Source organism: Perognathus longimembris, chromosome 7, assembly GCF_023159225.1.
Source record: "Perognathus longimembris pacificus isolate PPM17 chromosome 7, ASM2315922v1, whole genome shotgun sequence".
Classification (NCBI taxonomy): domain Eukaryota; kingdom Metazoa; phylum Chordata; class Mammalia; order Rodentia; family Heteromyidae; genus Perognathus; species Perognathus longimembris.
Genome location: NC_063167.1, coordinates 30,467,881 through 30,489,814, shown reverse-complemented (window position 1 = coordinate 30,489,814; position 21,934 = coordinate 30,467,881). Strand labels below are relative to the sequence as shown.

Here is a 21,934-nt window from a genome sequence, read left to right as displayed (position 1 = left end):
ACTAGGCCATATCCCTAGCCACTGTCTGAGGGTTATGCTCAAGGATAGTACTCTACCACTTGCGCCATGTCTCCATTTCTAACTTTATTTTTTTGGTAGTTAATTGGAGATAAGAGTTTCACAGGCTTTCCTGCCTGGGCTAGCTTTGACCCATGATCCCCAGAAATTAGCCTCCTGAGTAGCTAGGATTACAGGCGTGAGCCACTAGTGCCCAGTTAATAACTTGATTTTTTTTTTTTTTGGCCAGTCTTGGGGCTTGCACTCAGGGCCTGGGCACTGTTTCTGAGCTTCTTTTGCTCAAGCCACAGTGCCACTCCTGGCCTTTTCTATGTATAGTACTGAGGAATGGAACCCAGGGCCTCATGCATGCTAAGCAAGCACTCTACCACTAGGCCATATTCCCAGCCCTATAACTTGATTCTTAATTGCACATAACTAAATGGAGCAATTATTTTATCTTATGGATGATAGGACTAGGCTGTTCGTTTTGTAACAGCTGAAGTTGCAATATACTTAAGGAACAAAGATAAACAAGCGGTCTCCTGTGCTGCTTCCTAGTCTTGGGCTACCTTTAGACTTTTTTTTTTTTTTTTGCCAGTCCTGAGGATTAGACTCAGGGCCTGAGCACTGTCCCAGGTTTATTTACTGCTTGAGGCTAGCACTCTACCACTTGAGCCACAACACCATTTCTGGCCTTTTCTGTTTATGTGATGCTGAGGACTCAAACCCAGGGCTTCATGCATGCTAGGCAACCACTTTACCGCTGAGCCACATTCCCAGCCCAACCTTTAGATTTTGATATTAGAGTCCTACAACTGGAAAGGATATAATTTCTTGGTTCAGCTGGGTTTCTCTAGGTGGAGAAATTCCATGAATAGTATTTTTTAAAAGGCCTATGTGATCTGGACATAGGCAGCTGGCCTCTTCCTTTTGATGTAGTCTGTTTTGTTACAGAAAACATGTAAAATTAGCGAATGTCTCTTCATGTAAGTACTGTAATAGGATTGGAAATATGGATATGCATAAGACATAGTTTTACTCTTAAAAGTTTATAACCCAAAAATGTATATGCTGAAATAGGAAACACACATATTATACCTTAATGAACTGCCATGTCTCATTAGCATTCTCCCAACATCTCCTTTCTAACTCTGGGTAATCATTTGTCTTTATAAATTTCACTATCCTAGGTACTTCATGTAAATAGAATCATATAGAATTTATCCTGGCTTATGTTTTTAGCATAATATCTTTAGCATTCATTTGTGTTGCATCAGATGTCAGAATTTCATTTCTTTGAATGATATATATGTTGTATGATATATATGTTGAATAATATATATGTGTATATATGATACAATTTATTTTTTTATTCATTGGCTGCTAGACATTGGTAAGAATGTTTTCAGATGGTTGTCTTTCTAGCATAAGATCTGACATATATAGTATGTGTTCAGTAAGTATTTGAATGAAGGATGGATTGTAAGAGAAAGACAAAGAGCATTACTCAGGAAATGACAGTTGAACTGACCTTGATTTTGTAGAGATGTGATATTAATTCAGTTTAATAAATGCTTGTAACCCAGTGTTAGTTACTCTGAAGGGCAGCTAACAATGAGTTAAAACTTTATCTGAAAGACTGAATACAAAAATTGCTAAGAGTAAGAGTCAATATAAGGAGAGAGGCTCAAACAATGTGCTCTGGAGGCTGAAAGGAGGAAAGGAGATACGTTGTCAGGTGGATATATAAGGATGACTTTCATGGAAGAAACTAGGCTAGCACGCTACCACTTGAGCCACATTCCCAGCCCCAGTCCCTGAGCTTTTGTGCTAAGGCTAGCACTCTATCATTTGAGCTACTTCCAGCTTTTTGGTGATTATTTGGAGGTAAGAGTCTCAAAGACTTTCATGCCTGAGCTAGCTTTGAATTGTGATCCTCAAAATTCAGCCACCTGAATAGTTCAGATTATAGGTGTGAGCTACCAGTGACCAGCATGACAAGTTATTCTATTATTTATTCTGTGTGTGCTGGTCCTGAGGCTGGAACTCAGGGCCTGGGGGCTGTCCCTGAGCTTTTGTGCTCAAGGCTGACTGCTCTACCATTTGAGCCACAGCTCTACTTCTGGATTCTCTACATGGGGCTGGCCTTGAACTGTGATTCTCAGATCTCAGCCTCTGAGTATCTAGGATTGCAGGTGTGAGTCACTGGCACCTGGCTGACAAGTTACTTTTTTAAGTGATTTTTTTTTGCTTATACAGATGTGCTTACCTTTAATAAGATATGCTTACCTTTAATAACCAAGTTATTTTATGGACAAAAGATAAAAATGATTTTATATGTACTTTCACACACAAGTATATATATATATATTTGCCATTCCTAGTCCTAGTAGCATAATAAAACTTATTTATTATGTTAATAAGCTGTCATGTCACCATATAAAACAAATACTTTTAAGCAGATTTTTTTTTTGGGAAAAACTACAGTTGTTTTGTTTTTCACAGGAAAGGAGGCAATAATAAGTTAATAAAGATCTATCATCGGGATGGTAAATATGGCTTTTCTGATCCTTTGACATTTAATTCTGTGGTGGAGCTCATTAACCACTATCATCATGAATCTCTTGCTCAGTACAATCCCAAACTTGATGTGAAGCTGATGTATCCAGTGTCCAGATATCAACAGGTATGGCCACAGAAGTTCTTCATAGCTGTTGAGCAAGTCACAGTTTATCATAATAAATAAGGCCCATCAGTTGAAAAGAAATGTAGTCATTTTGAATTTTCTTAAAACTTTAAATCTTTCAACGATTTCCTTGAAACTTACATATACTATTTTATAACAGCTTATTCTGTGTATTTATTAACTCTACACAAACAACTTGTGTTTATGCACCCACTTACACTGTAATCTTCTCTCCTCTGTCCTTACCTATCTTTTCCTCTCATTTCCAACAGGGTCTTATTCTGTAGCCAAGGCTGGCCTTGAATTCTTGATGTTTCTGCCTCAGCTTCCTGAGTGCTGGAATTATAGGCATGCATCACCATTCTTTGCTTTCATTTCACTTCTTTTTTTCCAGTCCTGGAGCTTGAACTTAGGGCCTGGGCACTGTCCCTGAGCTTCTTTTGCTCAAGGCTAGTTTTCTACAACTTGAACCATAGCACCACTTCTGGCTTTTTGTTCATGTGGTACTGAGGAATCAAACCCAGGACTTCATACATGCTAACCAAGCACTCTACCACTAAGCCACATTCCCAGGCTGCTTCATTTCTTTCTTTCTTTCTTTTTTTTTTTGCCAGTCTTGGGGCTTGGATTCAGAGCCTGAGCACTGTCCTGGCTTCTTTTTTTTGCTCAATGCTAGCACTCTGCCACTTGAGCCACAGCACCACTTCTGGCCATTTTTCTGTATATGTGGTGCTGGGGAATTGAACCCAGGGCTTCATGTATACAAGGCAAGCACTCTTGCCACTAGGCCATATCCCCACCCCCATTTCTTAAAATATTAATTTTTATATGATTTAAAGATCAGTATTCGTTTTTGGTTTGTTTTTTTTTTTTGCCAATCCTGGGGTTTGGACTCAGGGCCTGAGCACTGTCCCTGGCTTCTTTTTGCTCAAGGCTAGCACTCTGCCACTTGAGCCACAGTGCCATCTCTGACCTTTTCTATATATGAGGAGTCAAACCCAGGGCTTCATGTATAAGAGGCAAGCACTCTTGCCACTAGGCCATATTCCCAGCCTCTCAGTATTAGCTCTAACACAAGGGATTTAATGCTTTTGCATCAATACAGTGGCTTGAACTTAAAAATTTGAAATATAATTTAAAAATGGACATGGAAAAACTTGTCAGAATTACTAACATTTACTACTTCTTTTGTTGCCTGTACAGGATCAGTTGGTAAAAGAAGATAATATTGATGCAGTAGGTAAAAAACTTCAAGAATATCACTCTCAGTATCAAGAAAAGAGTAAAGAATATGACAGGCTATATGAAGAATATACTAGAACATCCCAGGTCAGTATATTTTTGTGTTTGGTCTAATAAGTATTCAATGGTATCAGATTTTCTATAATTCCTTTGATGATCTTCAGTTGCCTTAATATCTTTTTTTTTTTTTTTTTTTTTTGCCAGTCCTTGGGCTTGAACTCAAGGCCTGAGCAGTGTCCCTAGCTTCTTTTTGCTCAAGGCTAGCACTCTACCACTTGAGCCACAGTGCCACATCTGGCCTTTTCTGTATATATGGTGCTGAGGAATGGAACCCAGGGCTTCATGCATGCTAGGCAAGCACTCTACCACTAAGCAACATTCCCAGCCCAGTTTTGAGACTTTGATGATAGAAATCCCCCCATTTACAAATTCAGAAATTACTTTAATTTTTTTTTTTTCTGGTCCAGGGCTTGTACTCAGGGTATGGGTGCTGTCCTGGAGCTCTTTTGCTCAAGGCTAGCACTCTACCACTTTGAGCCATTGCACCCCTTCTGTTTTTTGAGTGGGTAATTGGAGATAAGAGTCTTAGACTGGGGCTGGGAATATGGTTTAGTGGTAGAGTGCTTGCTTAGCATGCATGAAGCCCTGGATTCGATTCCTCAGTACCACATACACAGAAAAAACTGGAAGTGCCTTGCTGTGGCTCAAGTGGTAGAGTGCTAGCCTTGAGCAAAAGAAGCTGATGAACAGTGCCTAGGTTCTGAGTTCAAGCCCCAAGGTTGGCAAAAAAAAAAAAAGAGTCTCAGGCTTTCTTGCCTTGGCTTGCTTTAAACTGCAATCCTCAGCTCTCAGCCTCCTAAGTAGCTAGGATTAACAGGTGTGAGCCACTGGCACCTGGCTAAGATTTTTTATTTTTTACATTTAGAAAAAAATAGTGACCCTAGTATTTGTGACATCTTAGCTTGTTGCTTGTTGTTTGTTGCTGTGTTAAATTTTAGAAATTTTAAAATGTATCTGGTTATTAATGCTTTATCAGATATTTGACTTGTAGGGTTTTTTTCTTTCTATTCTTTAGGATGTCTGAGAGCCCTTGGGAAGAGTTCTTTCTTGCCTTTTTTGTTTTTTCCTAGTAGTTGCTTGTGGTCCTTGGCATTCTTTGGCTTACCAATGGGTAATCCAATCTATGCCTCATCATTAATGGAATTTGCCATGTCTCTGTTTTCTGTCTTTATAAGGACACTAGTCACTGGATTAGGGGTCACTAACTCAATATGACCTCATCTTAATCTACCAAATACATCTGTAAAGATTCTATTTCTTTTCTTTTCTTTTTGTCAGTCATGGGGCTTGAACTCTGGGCCTGGGTGCTCTCCTTGAGCTCTTCAGCTCAAGGCTAGTACTCTACCACTTTGAGCCACAGTGCCACTTTTGGTTTTCTGGTAGTTAATTGTAGATAAGAGTATCACGGACTTTCTTGCCCAAGCTGGCTTTGAACTGTGATCCTCAGATCTCAGCCTCCTGAGTAGCCTGGATTACAGGCATGAGCCACTGGTGCCCTGTGATTCTATTTCTTTTCTTTTTTTTTTGGCCAGTCCTGGGCCTTGGACTCAGGGCCTGAGCACCGTCCCTGGCTTCTTCCCGCTCAAGGCTAGCACTCTGCCACCTGAGCCACAGCGCCCCTTCTGGCCGTTTTCCATATATGTGGTGCTGGGGAATCGAACCGAGAGCTTCATGTGTAGGAGGCAAGCGCTCTTGCCACGTGATTCTATTTCTTAATATTCTATTTCTTAATAAGGTCATATTCTAAGTTTTCAGGGGTTGGGACTTGGGAATACCACAGTCTTCACATGGCCTTTATCATGTTAAGGTGTTCCTTGCTTACTAGATTTTTTTTTGTGTGTGTCCCAGTCCCGGAGCTTGAACTCAGGGCCTGGCCAGTGTTCCAGAGCAGTTTTGGTCAAGGCTAGCACTCCTACTACTTGAGCTACAGTTGTACTTCCAGATTTTTGGGTGCTTAATTGGAGATAAGAATGTCACAATTTCCTGTCCTGGCTGGCATGCAAGGCAAGCACTCTACTACTAAGCCACATTCCCAGTCCCCTTTATGCATTTTTACCACATCCCTAAAAAGTAAATTAAGCAAAAATTTAGCTTTTTTGAAGATTTTAGAGGACTTAGACTTTAGAGGATTTTAGATTTTAGAGGTTAACAACATTCAGATGTTAACGTCTACTGATATTCTCAGAGCTCACTGAAATATGTAGGATTATTTAGTTTAATGTTGATGGACTAACTCTTTTGGAGTTAAGTCTGTTTTGTGGAATTTTTAGTTTTGGGGTTTTTTTTTTTTTTGCCAGTCCTGGGACTTGGACTCAGGGCCTGAGCACTGTTCCTGGCTTCTTTTGCTCAAGACTAGCACTCTACCACTTGAGCCACAGCACCACTTCTGGCTTTTTTCTATATAAGTGGTGCTGAGGAATCAAACCCAGGGCTTCATGTATCTGAGGCAAGCACTCTACCATTAGGTCATATTCCCAGCCCTGAGTTTTTAGTTTTTTATTTGTTTTGCTTTGTTGTGTTTGTTTTTGGTGCTGGGCCTGGGGCTTGTGTTCTGGGGCTTGAGCTACAGTGCTACTTCCAGCTTTTCCTGAGTAGTTTGTTGGATAGAAGAGTCTCATGGACTTTTTTCCCTGGGCTGGCTTTGAATCCTGATCCTCAGATTTTACCCTCCTGAGTAGGTAGCTAGGATTATAGGTGTGAACCACCAGCACCTGGTGTTATTTAAAAAATTCTTAGTATATCTGACTAGCAGGCTTTTCTCTCTCATTTTAATTTCTCACTTCTAATCACATTGATCTACTGATGAATTGGTTGTGAAAACAGCATGTATTGTAAAAATGAAATTAAGGATAAATGGACTCTACAGGACTGTTTTGGGAATAAGACTTTGCCCTTTAGCTCTATCTTATCTACTTTTTCATTCCTTCTGGGGGTCAGTCCTGTGATCCTTATTATCAGTGTGTTCAGGGTCAGCCTTTCTTGGCTGCTCAGTGGCTTTTCTGTGGTAGAGTAGAGGTTAAGTCTTCTTTAGGTCCTATTCTCTGTCTCTTTCTCTCCTTTTCCCTCCTTTGTCTCTGGCAGCTCCCCCCGCCCCACCCCCCAATTGAACCTAGGGCCTTGCATGTACCAGGAAAGGTCTCTACAATCTAGCCACATCTCCAGTCCAATTAATTGGTTTTTTAACTAGAATTAAAATTTTGTTTTAGGATCAAGTTTACAAAAAACAAAGTAATGAAGTATACATTGTTACTTTCCCATCTCCTTTAGGAAATACAAATGAAGAGGACTGCAATAGAAGCTTTTAATGAAACAATTAAAATATTTGAGGAGCAATGTCACACACAAGAACAATATAGCAAAGAATATATTGAGCGATTTCGTAGAGAAGGAAATGAAAAGGAAATTGAGCGGTAAGTCTACTTAATACTACCAAGTAAATTAGTTAGATAAGACTTCTTTTGTTTTAATTTTTATTTTTTGCCAGTCCTGGGCCTTGGACTCAGGGCCTGAGCACTGTCCCTGGCTTCCTTTTGCTCAAGGCTAGCACTCTACCACTTGAGCCACAGCGCCACTTCTGGCCATTTTTTGTATATGTGATGCTGGGGAATTGAACCCAGGGTTGTGGTTGTTGGTATTGGGGCTTGAACTTAGTTCCTGGGCACTGTCCCTGAGCTTCTCAGGTTCAAGGCTAGTTACCATTTGAGCCACAGTGTCACTTCTGAGTAGTTTATTGGAAATAAGAGGCTCACAGACTTCCTGCTTAGGCTGGCTTTGAACTATGATCCTCAGATCTCAGCCTCTTCAGTAGCTAGGATTACAGGCATGGGCTACTGGTGTCCAGTTTATTTTGTTTGTTTTTGTTTTTGGCCAATCCTGGGGTCTGAACTCAGGGCCTGGGCATTGTCCCAGCTGCTTTTTGCTCAAGGCTAGCACTCTACCACTTGAGCCACAGCACTTCCAGCTTTTTCTGTGTATGTGGTACTGAGAAATTGAACTCAGGGCTTCATGCATGCTAGGCCAGCACTCTGCCACTAAGCTCCATTCCCGGCCCTTGTTTTATCTCCTCAGATTGCATGGTTCTGCACTGTGGAATCACTTGCTGTTTATACTAATGCACCACACAGACCCTTCTTTCATCTGTGTTCTTTTTCTGTCCCAACCTTAGTTGTTTCTAAATTTTGCTTGTCCTTTACCACTCAAGTTATACATATCTTTTTCTAAAAGAAGAAAAATCTTCCCTGATCCCCCAAAACATTTTCAAGGCTTTGTGACCCTACAGTGTTTGGTCATGATCCCTGAATGCCCTGCCACTCAACTGCAAACGCATTGCAAGTAGGAATGGTGGCTCATTTTCCTTGATGCTTCCCAGCACCCAGATGGTGCCCTGGCAGCACACAGTGGGTACGTGCTGAATATTCTTTGAACTGAAAGATAACTTTGGCAGCCATCTAACAGAAGATTAGAGTAGACCAAGGCAGGGACACTAATTTGTCAACTAGTCTAACTGTTGCCATTGACCACAACATGGTTGTTATCAGTTTAAAGGTGGTGTGGGCCTAAATTAGAGAAATGTTAGAAAACAAAAGTTAAAAGAAGCGGGGTGCTGGTGGCTCATGTTTATAACCCTAGCTATTCAGGAGGCTGAGATCTGAGGATCCTGGTTCAAAGCTAGCCCAGGCAAGAAAGTCTGTGAGACTCATACCTCCATTAGACTACCAAAAAGCTGGAAGTAGAGCTGTGTCATTTACTTAGAGCAAAAGAAGCTCAGGGACAGTGCTCAGGCCCTGAGTTCAAGCCCCAGGACAGAATTAAAAAAGAAAAAAAGCCAAAAGAAATGCTGATTCTTGACCAGATACAGCAGGTATGAAAGAAGTCAAAGATTTTCCCTACATTTCTAGTGTATTTATTTATTCATTATGATAGGGGGTACATGAGAAGCATCCAAAAATGGAAGTTACAAGTTTGGTGCTCCCATGAGAACACAAATGGAACTGTCTGAAGGCAGATGGCAGCTGGATATTTAGATACGGAATTCAGCATGCAGAAGGGATTTGGAAGGCATGAATATGTAGATGATGATGATAGATAGATAGATAGATAGATAGATACTAAAATATGTACGGTGTTTAGAGTAACATGGGGTAGGGCATACCTGCAATCCCAGGCCTATGTCCAAGGCAAGAAGACTGAAGTTCAAGGCCAGCATGGCTACATAGCAAGGCAGGAAGGTTGAAAGTTCAAGGCCAGGATGGCTACATAGCAAGGAAGACCCCGTCTCAAAAAAGTAAAAAAGCTGGGCTGGGAATATGGCCTAGTGTAGAGTGCTTGCCTCTACACATGAAGCCCTGGGTTCGATTCCTCAGCATGACATATATAGAAAAGGCCAGAAGTGGCGCTGTGGCTCAAGTGTAGAGCGCTAGCTTTTAGCAAAAAGAGGCCCAGGACAGTGCTCAGGTTCTGAGGCTCAGGACTGGCCAAAAAAAAAAAAAAAAAAGTCAAAAAGCAGAGAGACAAATAGACACATAGACAGACCTGGAACAAAAAAGCCGTATATAGTTGTACTTGTTCACTCATGGCTGGAATTAGAACCAAAAGGCCAATGGGATTCTTTCTCACTTTGCTTTTGGGGTCAGTTTTTCTTTGAGCTAGCCTTATCCCAAAGCAGGTTTATGTGTGAGGTCACATCATCATTTCTAGCAATCCCAGAATCTCATATTCATGCAACCCCAGTGGAAAGAGAGATTTTTTTTTAATAATAGTTCTAGCAAAGGCCATAGAATTGTGCCTTACTGGGTGATTTGGGGTCTTATTCTCATTACTGAACCAGTCACTATATCCTGATGGTAAGAAGGAGATGAAATAGAATACTCTTATTGGCCAGTCTAGGCTGGGTGTATACCTCTGGATTTGTGATGGAGGCAGAAAACTCAACCTATAGGGAACATCTGGGTACTGTTATCAGAATAGGAATGGAATCAGAGTAGGAGTATGTCTATCCCTGTTATGATATTAGAACCCAAGGCAGGTACAGTGGTTTGTCCTCATTTCCTCAGAAGGCTGAATCAGGAGGATTGCTTGAGCCCAGGAGTTCAATGTCTATACCACATAGTAAGACCCTACCTCAAAAGAACAAGATACTCAGAATACATTCATACTTTAGCATCCTTCTACTTTTTTTTTTTTTTTTTTGGCCAGTCCTGGGCCTTAAACTCAGGGCCTGAGCACTGTCCCTGGCTTCTTTTTGCTCAAGGCTAGCACTATGCCACTTGAGCCACAGCGCCACTTCTGGCCGTTTTCTGTATATGTGGTGCTGGGGAATCGAACCCAGGGCCTCATGTATACAAGGCAAGCACTCTTGCCACTAGGCCATATCCCCAGCCCCCCTTCTACTTTTTGTTTGTTTGTTTGTTTTTTGGCCAGCCCTGGGCCTTGGACTCAGGGCCTGAGCACTGTCCCTGGCTTCCTTTTGCTCAAGGCTAGCACTCTGCCACTTGAGCCACAGCGCCACTTCTGGCCGTTTTCTGTATATGTGGTGCTGGGGAATTGAACCCAGGGCCTCATGTATACGAGGCAAGCTCTCTTGCCACTAGGCCATATCCCCAGCCCCCCCCCCCTTCTACTTTTTAAAAAAATATTTTAGCCTTAACCTTATCAATCATTTTTACAGAATTATGATGAATTTTGACAAATTGAAATCACGTCTTGGTGAGATTCATGATAGCAAAATGCGTCTGGAACAGGATTTGAAGAAACAAGCTTTGGACAACCGGGAAATAGATAAAAAAATGAACAGTATCAAACCTGACCTGATCCAGCTGCGCAAGATCCGAGATCAGCATCTTGTGTAAGGAGTCTGGGAGTGTGTTGGGGTTTGAAACAATGCCATCAAGCTACTACTGGAGCTAGAGATATTGCAGGTGGAATAGATTAGTAACTGAGTGCTGGCCAAAGAGACTGTAGGAATTAGCTCTATCAATAGTAGGAGGTCCCAGCATGGGGCAAACAAAAATGTAGGCCTCTCTGTCATACAAATAAATTCCTGGGAAATGTCAGAGGGAGGCTGTAGAAAGAGCAAAGTGATACATATTAAGAAATACAGAGGGCTGGGGATATGGCCTAGTGGCAAGAGTGCTTGCCTCGTATACATGAGGCCCTGGGTTTGATTCCCCAGCACCACATATACAGAAAACGGCCAGAAGTGGCGCTGTGGCTCAAGTGGCAGAGTGCTAGCCTTGAGCAAAAAGAAGCCAGGGACAGTGCTCAAGCCCTGAGTTCAAGGCCCAGGACTGGCCAAAAAAAAAAAAAAAAAAGAAATACAGAGGGGCCTGGGCATATGACCTAGTGGTAGAGTGCTTGCCTCATAAAAAATACAGATTCGTGTTTGCCTAAAATGCAAAAATTGGAATATTTGGTTACTAAGAAGAACCACAGAAATAGGAATTATCCCTTAAAGGTACTAACACTTGAAGCTTACAAGACCTTAATAACAACAATATAATAGTATAAAGTATACATATTAAATGATTTTTTTTTTTTGCCAGTCCTGGGGCTTGGACTCAGGGCCTGAGCACTGTCCCTGGCTTCTTTTTGCTCAAGGCTAACACTCTAACTCTTGAGCCACAGTGCCACTTCTGGCCTTTTCTGTTTATGTCATGCTGAGGAATTGAACCCAGGGCAAGCACTCTACCGCTAAGCTACATTCCCAGCCCTTAATTATTTTTATACTTAGGAAATAAAATTCTAAGTTAGACACCAGGGCCACATACCTATAATTCTGGCTACTTGGGAGGCTTAGGTTGTTGTTGGTATTGCAGTTTGAGGCCAACTCAGATCATGTAGAGAAAAGTTCATGACACCTCTTCTCCAATGATCTGCTGAGCTTGATAGTAAATGCCTGTCATCCTAGATACCAGGAAGACTTATGGATGGCATGGCACATGTGTGCCCAGATAGAACATGACCCCAATCTCAAAGATAATAAGAAAAAAATCAGGACTCGGAGGGAGGTGTGACTTGGCTGTGTACTTAGCAAATGTGAGGCCTTGAATTTAAAAACCCATCACTGGAAAAAAAATTCTTTATTTAGATAAAAGAAATAATCTAGAGCAGATACTTGAGATAATTTGAGCAGTGAAATTCAACTCTTTGGTTTTCTTTTGTTTTTGTTCGTGGTGCTTGAACTCAAGGTCCTGGGCACTGTCCCTGAGCTTTTCTGCTCAATGCTAGCACTCTACCAGTTTGAGAAAGTCTGTGAGACTCTTACCTACAATTAACCACCAAAAAACCAAAAGTGGTGCTGTGGTTCAAGTGGTAGAGCGCTAGCCTTGAGCTGAAGAGCTCAGGGACAGTGCCCAGGCCCAGAGTTCAAGCCCCAGGACTGGCAAAAAAAAAAAAAAAAGTTTAGTCTGGACATATATATTTACTTTGTTCAGGCAGTTTGCTTAGATTCTGATATGGTGTCTTCCCTCTTGGCAGGTGGCTCAATCACAAAGGAGTAAGACAGAAGCGCCTGAATACTTGGCTGGGAATAAAAAATGAGGATGCTGATGAGTAAGTTCTCTCTAAGCCCTTCTGTCAGTGAGCTTTGTTCTGTCTTTATGCATGCTGAAACTTGGTTCTCATTGTCACTAGAAGGCATTGAATCTTGAACTCTGCATCTGTTTATTTGAATTGCCTTAAGAATATAGATACTTGAGCTCAGAAACCTGCTCAGCCACATGAATCTGTATATTACTATTAACACATTCATAGTCTAGTTTATTCAGTGAGACACATGAATTCTGTGATTTTTGTAACATAGTAGGTCCTGAAGTTGTTTTACAAACAAAAACTTGCAATTAGTTCTAATTTTAATGGTTAAAAGGAATAAGATTTCATTAATTTTTAGCTTTTAGATGTAAGTAAACTATCAAAATAATGTTTTAAATTTTTAAATTTTAGGACCTATTATATCAATGAGGAAGATGAAAACCTGCCACATTATGATGAGAAGACCTGGTTTGTTGAGGATATCAATCGAGTACAAGCAGAGGACCTGCTTTACGGGAAGCCTGATGGCGCATTCTTAATCCGTGAGAGCAGCAAGAAAGGATGCTATGCTTGTTCTGTGGTGTAAGTCTTCTCTAGGGTCATGGCCTTTTGCTTATATATTAATAGAAAATTAGTCCCTGATAAAATTAAAGTACAGCAGTGAGGATCTGTGGCTTACTTAGACCATTACTATTTGTACAAGAAAGCAGTTTTAAGATATACTAGCTGGGGGCTGGGGATATAGCCTAGTGGCAAGAGTGCCTGCCTCATATACACGAGGCCCTAGGTTCGATTCCCCAGCACCACATATACAGAAAACGGCCAGAAGCGGCGCTGTGGCTCAAGTGGCAGAGTGCTAGCCTTGAGCGGGAAGAAGCCAGGGACAGTGCTCAGGCCCTGAGTCCAAGGCCCAGGACTGGCCAAAAAAAAAAAAAAAAAAAAGATATACTAGCTGGGCACCAGTGGCTCACACCTGTAATCCTAGTTACTCAGGAGGTTGAGGTCTGAGGATAGAGGTTTGAAGCCAGCCCAGGTAGAAAAATGTGTGAGACTGAGTTCAAGCCCCAGGACCAGCAATTGACACTATTGACACTCCCCTCACCCCCCCCCCCAAAAAAAAAAAAAAGATATACTAGGTTTAAATCTTGGCTTTACTGCTTATCAACTGTGAAAATTACTTAAACATTCTTTGCCCAGTTTCTCATATAAAAAATAAAGTGAGGTCAGTGTTACTTATGAATATTGTTATGATGATAATGCTACTGACATGGCAGACATGCCCGTGATTATGCCCTTGAAAACGGCAAGGTAGAGGGAAGATATAAGGCATGCATATGCAGAACACTCAGTTCCTTATCAGATCACCTTGCTTTCAGTAGTCTATTTGTCTTGGAGTCAGAGTTTGAATCCAAGTTTATTAGGTTTCAAAACCCACATTTTTTTTTTTTAGTTGCACCAGGCTTTATTTCCTAAGACATCTAAGATAAACAAGAGTCACTGCTAAATAGGCATTGTTAGCGGGTTGTGTTCATGTGCAGAATTGTTCATTTTTGTTGTTGTTGTTGTTGTTTGTTTGTTTGTTTGTTTTTGCCAGTCCTGGGCCTTGGACTCAGGGCCTGAGCACTGTCCCTGGCTTCTTTTTGCTCAAGGCTAGCACTCTGCCACTTGAGCCACAGTGCCACTTCTGGCCATTTTCTATATATGTGGTGCTGGGGAATCCCCAGCCCCAGAACTGTTTATTTTGATGGGGGAAAAGAGAGTTGGGAGGTTTTGTGCAACAGGCATTAGAACTAGACCTTTAAAGGACAAATGGAGTCTTTGGTCAGAAAATGGGGGAAAAGTTGAAAAATGAATCATATTGCTGTCATCTAAAGATAGAACTACCTGCCTATAGTGATCTCACATTTTACTTTGAACATTTGCTGAAGGGAGGTTCTGAATAAGTTGTTTTTAAGAGTAGCCTTGGAGGGCTGGGGATATGGCCTAGTGGCAAGAGTGCTTGCCTCGTATACATGAAGCCCTGGGTTCAATTCCCCAGCACCACATATATAGAAAACGGCCAGAAGGGGTGCTGTGGCGCTGTGGTTCAAGTGTGGCAGAGTGCTAGCCTTGAGCAAAAAGAAGCCTGGGACAGTGCTCAGGCCCTGAGTCCAAGGCCCAGGACTGGGCCCCCCCCCCAAAAAAAAAAAAAGAAGAGTCTTGGAGTTAATCACTATGGTTCATGCCTATAATCCTAGCTATTTGGAAGGCTGAGATGAGGAGGACTGTGGTTCCAGGTCAGCCCAAGCAAAAAATATCCATGAGACTTCCCCCATCTCAACCAATAAAGAGCTGTGCACAGTGGGTCATGCCTATCATCCCAGCACCAAGGGGAGCATAAGCAGGAGAAATGTGGTCCAGTCTGGCTACACAAAAAGTGAAAAATAACCACCAGAAAAGAATGGGACTGTGGCTCAAGTGATTGAGCATTTGCCAACAAGTCCAAACCCCGGTACTGAATTCAAATCTCTGTAATGTGAAAAAAGAATACACACAAAAGAAACTTGGAACAGTAAAGAATTTCTGCTACCTAATAAGAAGCATAAATGAAAAACCCACAGCTAGTGTCATATGTAATAATGGAAGACTGAATGCCTTTCCCTTAATCAGAAAGAGAGACAAGATTTATACTCCAAATGACCTCTGGTGTTCATCATTATGCAGGAGGTTCTAGCCAGGGAAATTAGGCAAGAAAAAGAAACAAAAGCTATCAAGATTGAAAAGTAAAAAATAAAAAATGGGTTTATGAAGGCTGCAGAGTAACATGACACAAAGATATATTTCTATACACAGCAATGACTAATCCAAAGCTAAATGCCATAAAAAATCGTGGAAGATTTTAACCTGTTTATTAATAATACTTAAGATGGCAATACTTTGCAAGTTGATCTACTCATTCAGCATAATCTTATCATATCCCCGGTGGGTATTTGCAGATATTGACAAGATGCTCCTTTGATTGATTGATTGATATGAAAATGGAAGGGACCCATAAAAGCCAAAACAGTCTTGAAAAAAAATAAAAACAAATTTTGATTCAAAAATTTACTTAAGCTATAGTAATCAATACTTCAAGGAGATGACGACATAGGGATAAATATAGATCTGTGTGTGTGTGTGTGTGTGTGTGTGTGTGTGTGTGTGTGTTGTAAGGAAACTCAGTTGTGAGAAACAGAGAAGCCGCCACTTAAGAGGCCAAATTTGAGTCTTTACTGGAGAGTGGGAGAACTGCTGGCGGACTCCTGTCTCAAAGACCAGTAGCCCCAAATGCAGCCAGCACAAAGCTTACAGGAGCCAAAACCACACGAGGAGCAAAGCAGACCAGATGATGACACTTGCACCTAATAGAAAGCAAAGTAGATGAGGACACTTACACCTAGTAGAAAGCAAAGCATCTAGGGAAACAATCAGGGGAACTCAAGGGCTAGTTATCCAGGAGAAGCAAAGACCCAGTCTCCTTCATTTCCCACTGGTTTTATGCACATGAAATAGAATAATTGATTTTGGGGGGGCCTAGGCTGCATTGTGAGGCCTTAGAATCCCATTCATGTAAGTGTATGAATGGAATTCAGAATTAAGAAATAAAGTCTATGGTTTGGGAATGTGGCTTAGTGGTAGAGTACTTGCCTGGCTTGCATGAAGCCCTGGATTTGATTCCTCATTGCCACATAAACAGAAAAGGCCAGAAGTGGCGCTGTGGCTCAAGTGGTTTGGTAGAGTGTTAGCTTTGAGCAAAAGCAGCTCAGAGACAGTACCCAGGCCATGAGTTCAAGCTCAGGACTGGCAAAAAAAAAAGTCTATGTTCATGGTTGCTTTTATGTATTTATATCTGTGGCCCAATCTCTAAGATGATAGAAGACACCATAGTTTTACAACTTTGTCTGACCGACAGACATTTCTGTATAACAGTTGATCTAGGGTAATGGCTTTTTTTTTTTTTTTTTGGTTAGTCCTTCAACTCAGGGCCTAGGTGCTGTCCCTGAGATTATTTTTGCTCAAGGCTAGTTCTACCACTTGGAGACACTGCTTTACATCCGGTTTTGGGGTGGTTAATTGGAGCTAAGAGTTTCATGGACTTTTTTGCCCGGGCTGTCTTTGAACCATGATCCTCAGATCTCTGCCTCCTGAGTAGCTAGGATTAGAGCTGTGAGCCACCAGTGCCTGGCTAGACTAATGCCCATTTAATTGTCCCTAATCTCTGTTGTTATATGCCTTAGCATTTTTCCTGTGGTGTATCTTTGCAGTGCCGATGGGGAAGTGAAACACTGTGTGATCTACAGCACAGCACGAGGATATGGCTTTGCAGAGCCCTACAACCTGTATGGCTCACTGAAGGAGCTGGTGCTCCACTACCAGCAGACATCCCTGGTTCAGCACAACGACTCCCTCAATGTCCGGCTTGCCTACCCTGTCCATGCACAGATGCCTTCGTTCTGCAGATAAAGAGGGAGTGGGAAGAGAGGTGGCTCTCCAGCATTTTTTTCTACAGTTTTTATTAGACTATGATGAGGGCATTCTTTCTACGTAGACTGCTTGTTTTGCACAAGAAGTGATTCTGTGAATGTGAAGTGGAGAGGCCTAGCCGGCCAGGATGGGGGAATAAATAAGGGGCCTGGGGGGTCTCTGGGACTCAGCTGTACTGCTGCACTGATAAAGTAAGCAGATGTTGTTTTTGGAAAGTCTGTTTTGTTGGGGTTTTTGTTTTTGTTTAGCCAGGCACCCTCAGCAGAACACATTAGGCTGATGGAGGCAGGCGGTGGGGCGTAGTATGGGAGCCTCTGAAGAGTCCATGTTCTCTTTTGGTCTTCAGCTCTGAGAATGTAACAGGGGCTTCGGTCTGTTGGGAGTTATTTTGCTCCTATAATATCTTCACTCCAAAAGTAAACACTTTGTTTTTGTTCTGTGGTAGAATGGGATTTGTTTTTTGGGTAACAGGAAAAAAAAAGACAACCAAAGGATAATCGGGAGGCTTGAGGTTTCAGTTAAAGAATCTAAGCCAAGAGGGTACAAAAGAACCTTCAATGGGTGGCACTTTGCTTACCAATGTAATTTAGGCTTCAGCATATCTCTTCCTTCTTAAGAAGCATTGTGTTCAGAAACCAGTAAAATGATGTTTGTTGTTCCACTAAAGTCTAAGAGGAAGAAAGTGACATTAGTAGCTGAACACACATTTTTGTACCCAAAGTGGAAAATAAGAAAACTAGAAATGTGAGTTTTTGCAAACAAATTGGTCAATGTATTTCTTTTTGCCCTGCCCGTTTCTCAGAGATGAGGAATAGCATTCTTTTTGTGGGGATAGTGAGATTTGAATCATACAATGAAGTTGGTGCTTTTGTGGTGTTTCCTTAGCCTAAAGAATGATCTGTTGTTGAAACTTTTGTAACTTGTTTGTATGAGAAAAGAAAAGGTGCAATCCAGTGCTTTTAGATGGCTTGATATACCAAATAATGATAGAACAACATTGTTACATGTGCTTCCCCAAGTTTAAAAGGACCCTGCAAAAACATTATATATGGTTTACTTTGCTGTCATCTCCCCCCTTTTTTGCTGGGTAGGGTTTAGGGAGTCATAAGTGGCTAAGGAGGGAATCAGATTGTGGTCAGAGGCCTAAGAAATTGGACTCAGGGCCCCTGGTGTCCAGGGTGAGGGTCATACCACATTGTAACATGCTTTTCACACAATGGTTTCTAAAGCTTTTGCAAGGAGAGAAGATGGCTTGGAGTTTAGACTTAATAGAAATCATCTGGAAGCTTTTCTCTGCCTTTTTATTTATTTTTTATTGTTTAGCCTGCCATTAAAGCAATGTGCAGCCTGCCTTCATGCTTCAGTGGCTGTGGTTTTATGCCAGGAATCTTCTGCCCCATGTAGTTTAAACCTTCCAGCTGAGTGAAGCCAGGCAAATGGAGTAGAGGGAAGGCCATCTACTCCTGCCTTCATTATGCTCCACAGCCATCAGTCAACACTCATTTGACAAATAGTCCAGCTGCCTCCAAGCCAATCCCGGAACTATAATAGGCCGAGTGTGACTCAGCTGTTTGAGCCCAGAGATGTGCAGTCAGGCATCCTAGCTGAGCTAGAGGAGCAGCCAGTATCTGGGTCTTGGTTCATAAAGTTTATAGCTAGGAAAACTAGTTTGGGGGGATGAAGGCAAAACAGCACTTTCCCTGAAGGCTTACTTAAGTGACAGTGTCTAAAATGGACCACGATGTAGACATGGATATAGATTAAATAAAATAAAAAAAACATAACTTCCCAAGTTACTTCCTATCCAAGAGGATAGGAAGAGAAAGGCATCTTTGGCTTTTGTTTATGCTGGTTTAATTGGGTGAGAAGAGACAAATGAGCCCCTTCCCCTGCCGTGTTTGCGATTTAAGCCCCTTAAAGATCGCCAGCACAGGCTTTCCCCAAGCTGTTAGATCGAAGCCTTGCTAAACGTCTTACTGAGTTATGCTAGTCTGATTACTGTCTGGTACACAGAAGTAGCTTTATCTGGTGTTGAACCTGTTGAAGCAGTTGGATGCAAGGAATCCCTTCTATCTGGTACTAAAATTTTATTGAGTCCCGAAAGTTAAAAAAAAATTAAGCTAAGATGAAATATGATACACACCTGTAGTGTTTAACAAGTGTCAGACTAGGAGGAATGTGTAGAGGGAGAGCAAGTACCATCTAACCTATACTTGGGCTAGCTTGTGGAGAAGGGATGTTATTGTTTTATATTCCTTTTCTTTCCTTTTGCCTGTGGGCTCTTAAGATTAGAGATCATTTGATAGAGAGTATTTTCTGTTCAGTTACCACATGAGTTACTTGATCCTGAATCAGTGGAAGTGACATAGGCAGCAGTCAACTAACCACTGCATCTGGTATGTGTGGAGGGGCAGTATACTGCTTGCTCCCTTATGGTTTGTGAGGTCCAAGTCTCCTTCGTGAGTCTAGCCCTGTGTTCTATCCCATAATTTGGGCTCTGGGACTATCTCTTAACGTCTTAACTGTTTCTCAGAGAAGCAGAGGATCAAGAGAGAAATCTGACTAGAGGGACAGATTCTCCTGGCTAGATAAGTCAGCGATGAACACGAAAGCAGCTTGGAAGACACACAAATCCTAGGCCCATTTTTTCCAAGGGGAGCACTCATCACAATGCCATTTGCACCCAGCTGTAGATGTCAAACCTTGACTTTGGTACAGGCATGGCTAGGTATCCTATGTTCTTATTACTGATCTGGGTCAAAACAGGAAATCCTAATACCTCTCCAAGCCTTGGTGAGACCCCTCCTTTACTTTAGACCTCATGTACCTGGAAGTTTTTGAGAACCAATGTGGTGTCTTCCTTGGGTCTCATCTTGCTCCATGCATTCTCTTGAGCTAAGAAATGTATCTGGGCAACTCCTGGTTCCTAGGATGAGCCCTGTTGACAGTTAAGACCCAGAATGGGTCACTGCGAGGTTTCCATCGTCCTAGAAACCAGAGGGGCCCTGTGGGGGACCCGTGTGCACCTTCTGCTGCCAACTGCTCAGCCTTGCTAAATTTAACTCCAGCCACTTGCTACAACCAACCTTGTTTCCTTACAAATTCCAGCATGTGACTTTGGTGCCCTGTTGTTACTTGTGAAAAACCTATTCTGTTGTCTTTGATGTAGTCAAAAAAAATTCTGTAGTTTATGTAAAAATCTGATTCACAAGGAAGTCAACTGTACGTCTTGTGTTGGGACAATTCATAATGTAGTTCCTAGACCAATTTTGCAAATTGTTATTGTCACCAGATGTGTTCAGACATTGCTGTGCAGTTGTGGGGAAGGGTGGAGGGAAGGTAAGGGAGACACTTTTCTGTTTTTTACCTTCCCCAAGTGGGGATAGTCTGGCCAACTCGCTCCAGTAATGCAATAAAGACATTGCAATAAAACCCCTTTGTCTTCATGGTATGGAGGGCTGGGCTTTGGACAGGGTGGGGAGGAAGCAAGGAGAGGGGACTGGGCTTTGTATCTCTTGGACCTCTCCAATGAACACCAGGAAACCACTCAGCCCTAGGGCTGATGAGCTGGAGCCACACTGGAAGCTCTTGGCCTCCCGTGAAGGGGAGATAAAACCTAACAGACCTGATATGAGTCCTATCCACCCCAAGGAGAAACTCAGATGTTGAGAAAACTCTGAGAGCCACTTTCTCTCCACTTTGTCACTTCCTAAGCAGCAGTTTACTGGTTCTCATGACATTCTTTCTGCCTTGAAATAAGAGTATCCATTTTCTATGCTGGAGGCAGGGAAATGGGCTTGCAGTCTCACCTGTTGCTTCAGGCCCTTACCACATTTCTCCAAGGCACATTGTTGAGAACATAAACAGCAGACAACCTTCTTAACATTGTAGCTCTTACATCTCAGACTTTGCCTACTTGTACTGACTTACAAAAACTTCATTAGGGGGCTGGGGATATAGCCTAGTGGCAAGATTGCCTGCCTCGGATACACGAAGAAGCCAGGGACAGTGCTCAGGCCCTGAGTCCAAGGCCCAGGACTGGCCAAAAAAACCAAAAAACAAAAAACAAAAAAAACTTCACTAGGCAAGGAAATGGCCTCTTATTCTAAATAATGTTGCCTATATCTCCCCCCACTATACATTAGCTACTCAAGCACCCACAAGACTATAGGTGATGTTACTCAATATCAAGATGCTCCTACTTCTGGGCTTGGGATACACAAAATTCCTTTCTTCTGTCCTGCTTTCTTGAGCAACACAGGCTGGCTTGACATTTCCAGACATGTGTGGGGCCCACAGGCACTTCAAACTTCATTTCACACAGTAAGTACATGGTGGACTAACAATTTCCAGCCATGGTTATAGTTGACCCTGAAACTTGCCAATATCCTCATAATTCCTCTCCTTCCCACTCATTCTCTCCATCTAAAGCCAGTTCTTCCAAACGTATTTTGGATTCTTTGCGCTTCAATTTCTCAGCAATCTCAGACCAATTGTGACTTTTTCTCATTTCATATCAACTGGATCATGACCATTGGCATTAAACACGGTTGGCAATCTTCTTTATCCTTTACTTATTAATTACTGGAGTTTGAACCCAGGGCCTCAAAATTGCTCAGCTAGCATTGTACTTTTTTTTTTTTTTTTTAAAGTAAGGGTCTTACTTTATAGCTCAGGCTGGCCTTGAACTTGTCTCCTTACTGCTGGAATTAGAGATAAATGTGCCTTATCATCCTGTCTGTCCTCACTTTACCTCCCCATTTTCTACTTATTCCCATATACTTGCTCCTCTTTTGTCCCCCTTCACAACTAAGCCTTTTTAAACAGTGGTCTAAGTATTTCCTGAAGAATTTTATTTAGTACAAATTCCATCATTACCACAACGCTTGCTTCAGTTATCAGCTGTTGACCATA

General features: G+C 41.9%; 1 protein-coding gene across 1 annotated transcript in view; it reads left to right on the top strand.

Moving 5' to 3' along the window:
- Pik3r3 (phosphoinositide-3-kinase regulatory subunit 3) overlaps positions 1 to 20,450 on the top strand; it is a 55,401-nt gene extending 34,951 nt beyond the window's left edge. Inside the window, exons 4-10 of the mRNA XM_048351216.1 lie at positions 2,506 to 2,686; positions 3,890 to 4,015; positions 7,256 to 7,398; positions 10,656 to 10,832; positions 12,464 to 12,538; positions 12,929 to 13,099; positions 16,801 to 20,450. Of these exons, the coding sequence (XP_048207173.1) occupies positions 2,506 to 2,686; positions 3,890 to 4,015; positions 7,256 to 7,398; positions 10,656 to 10,832; positions 12,464 to 12,538; positions 12,929 to 13,099; positions 16,801 to 16,999 (1,072 nt within the window). The 3' untranslated portion in view covers positions 17,000 to 20,450. The remainder of the gene's footprint in view (positions 1 to 2,505; positions 2,687 to 3,889; positions 4,016 to 7,255; positions 7,399 to 10,655; positions 10,833 to 12,463; positions 12,539 to 12,928; positions 13,100 to 16,800) is intronic.
- Positions 20,451 to 21,934: the final 1,484 nt, after the last annotated feature.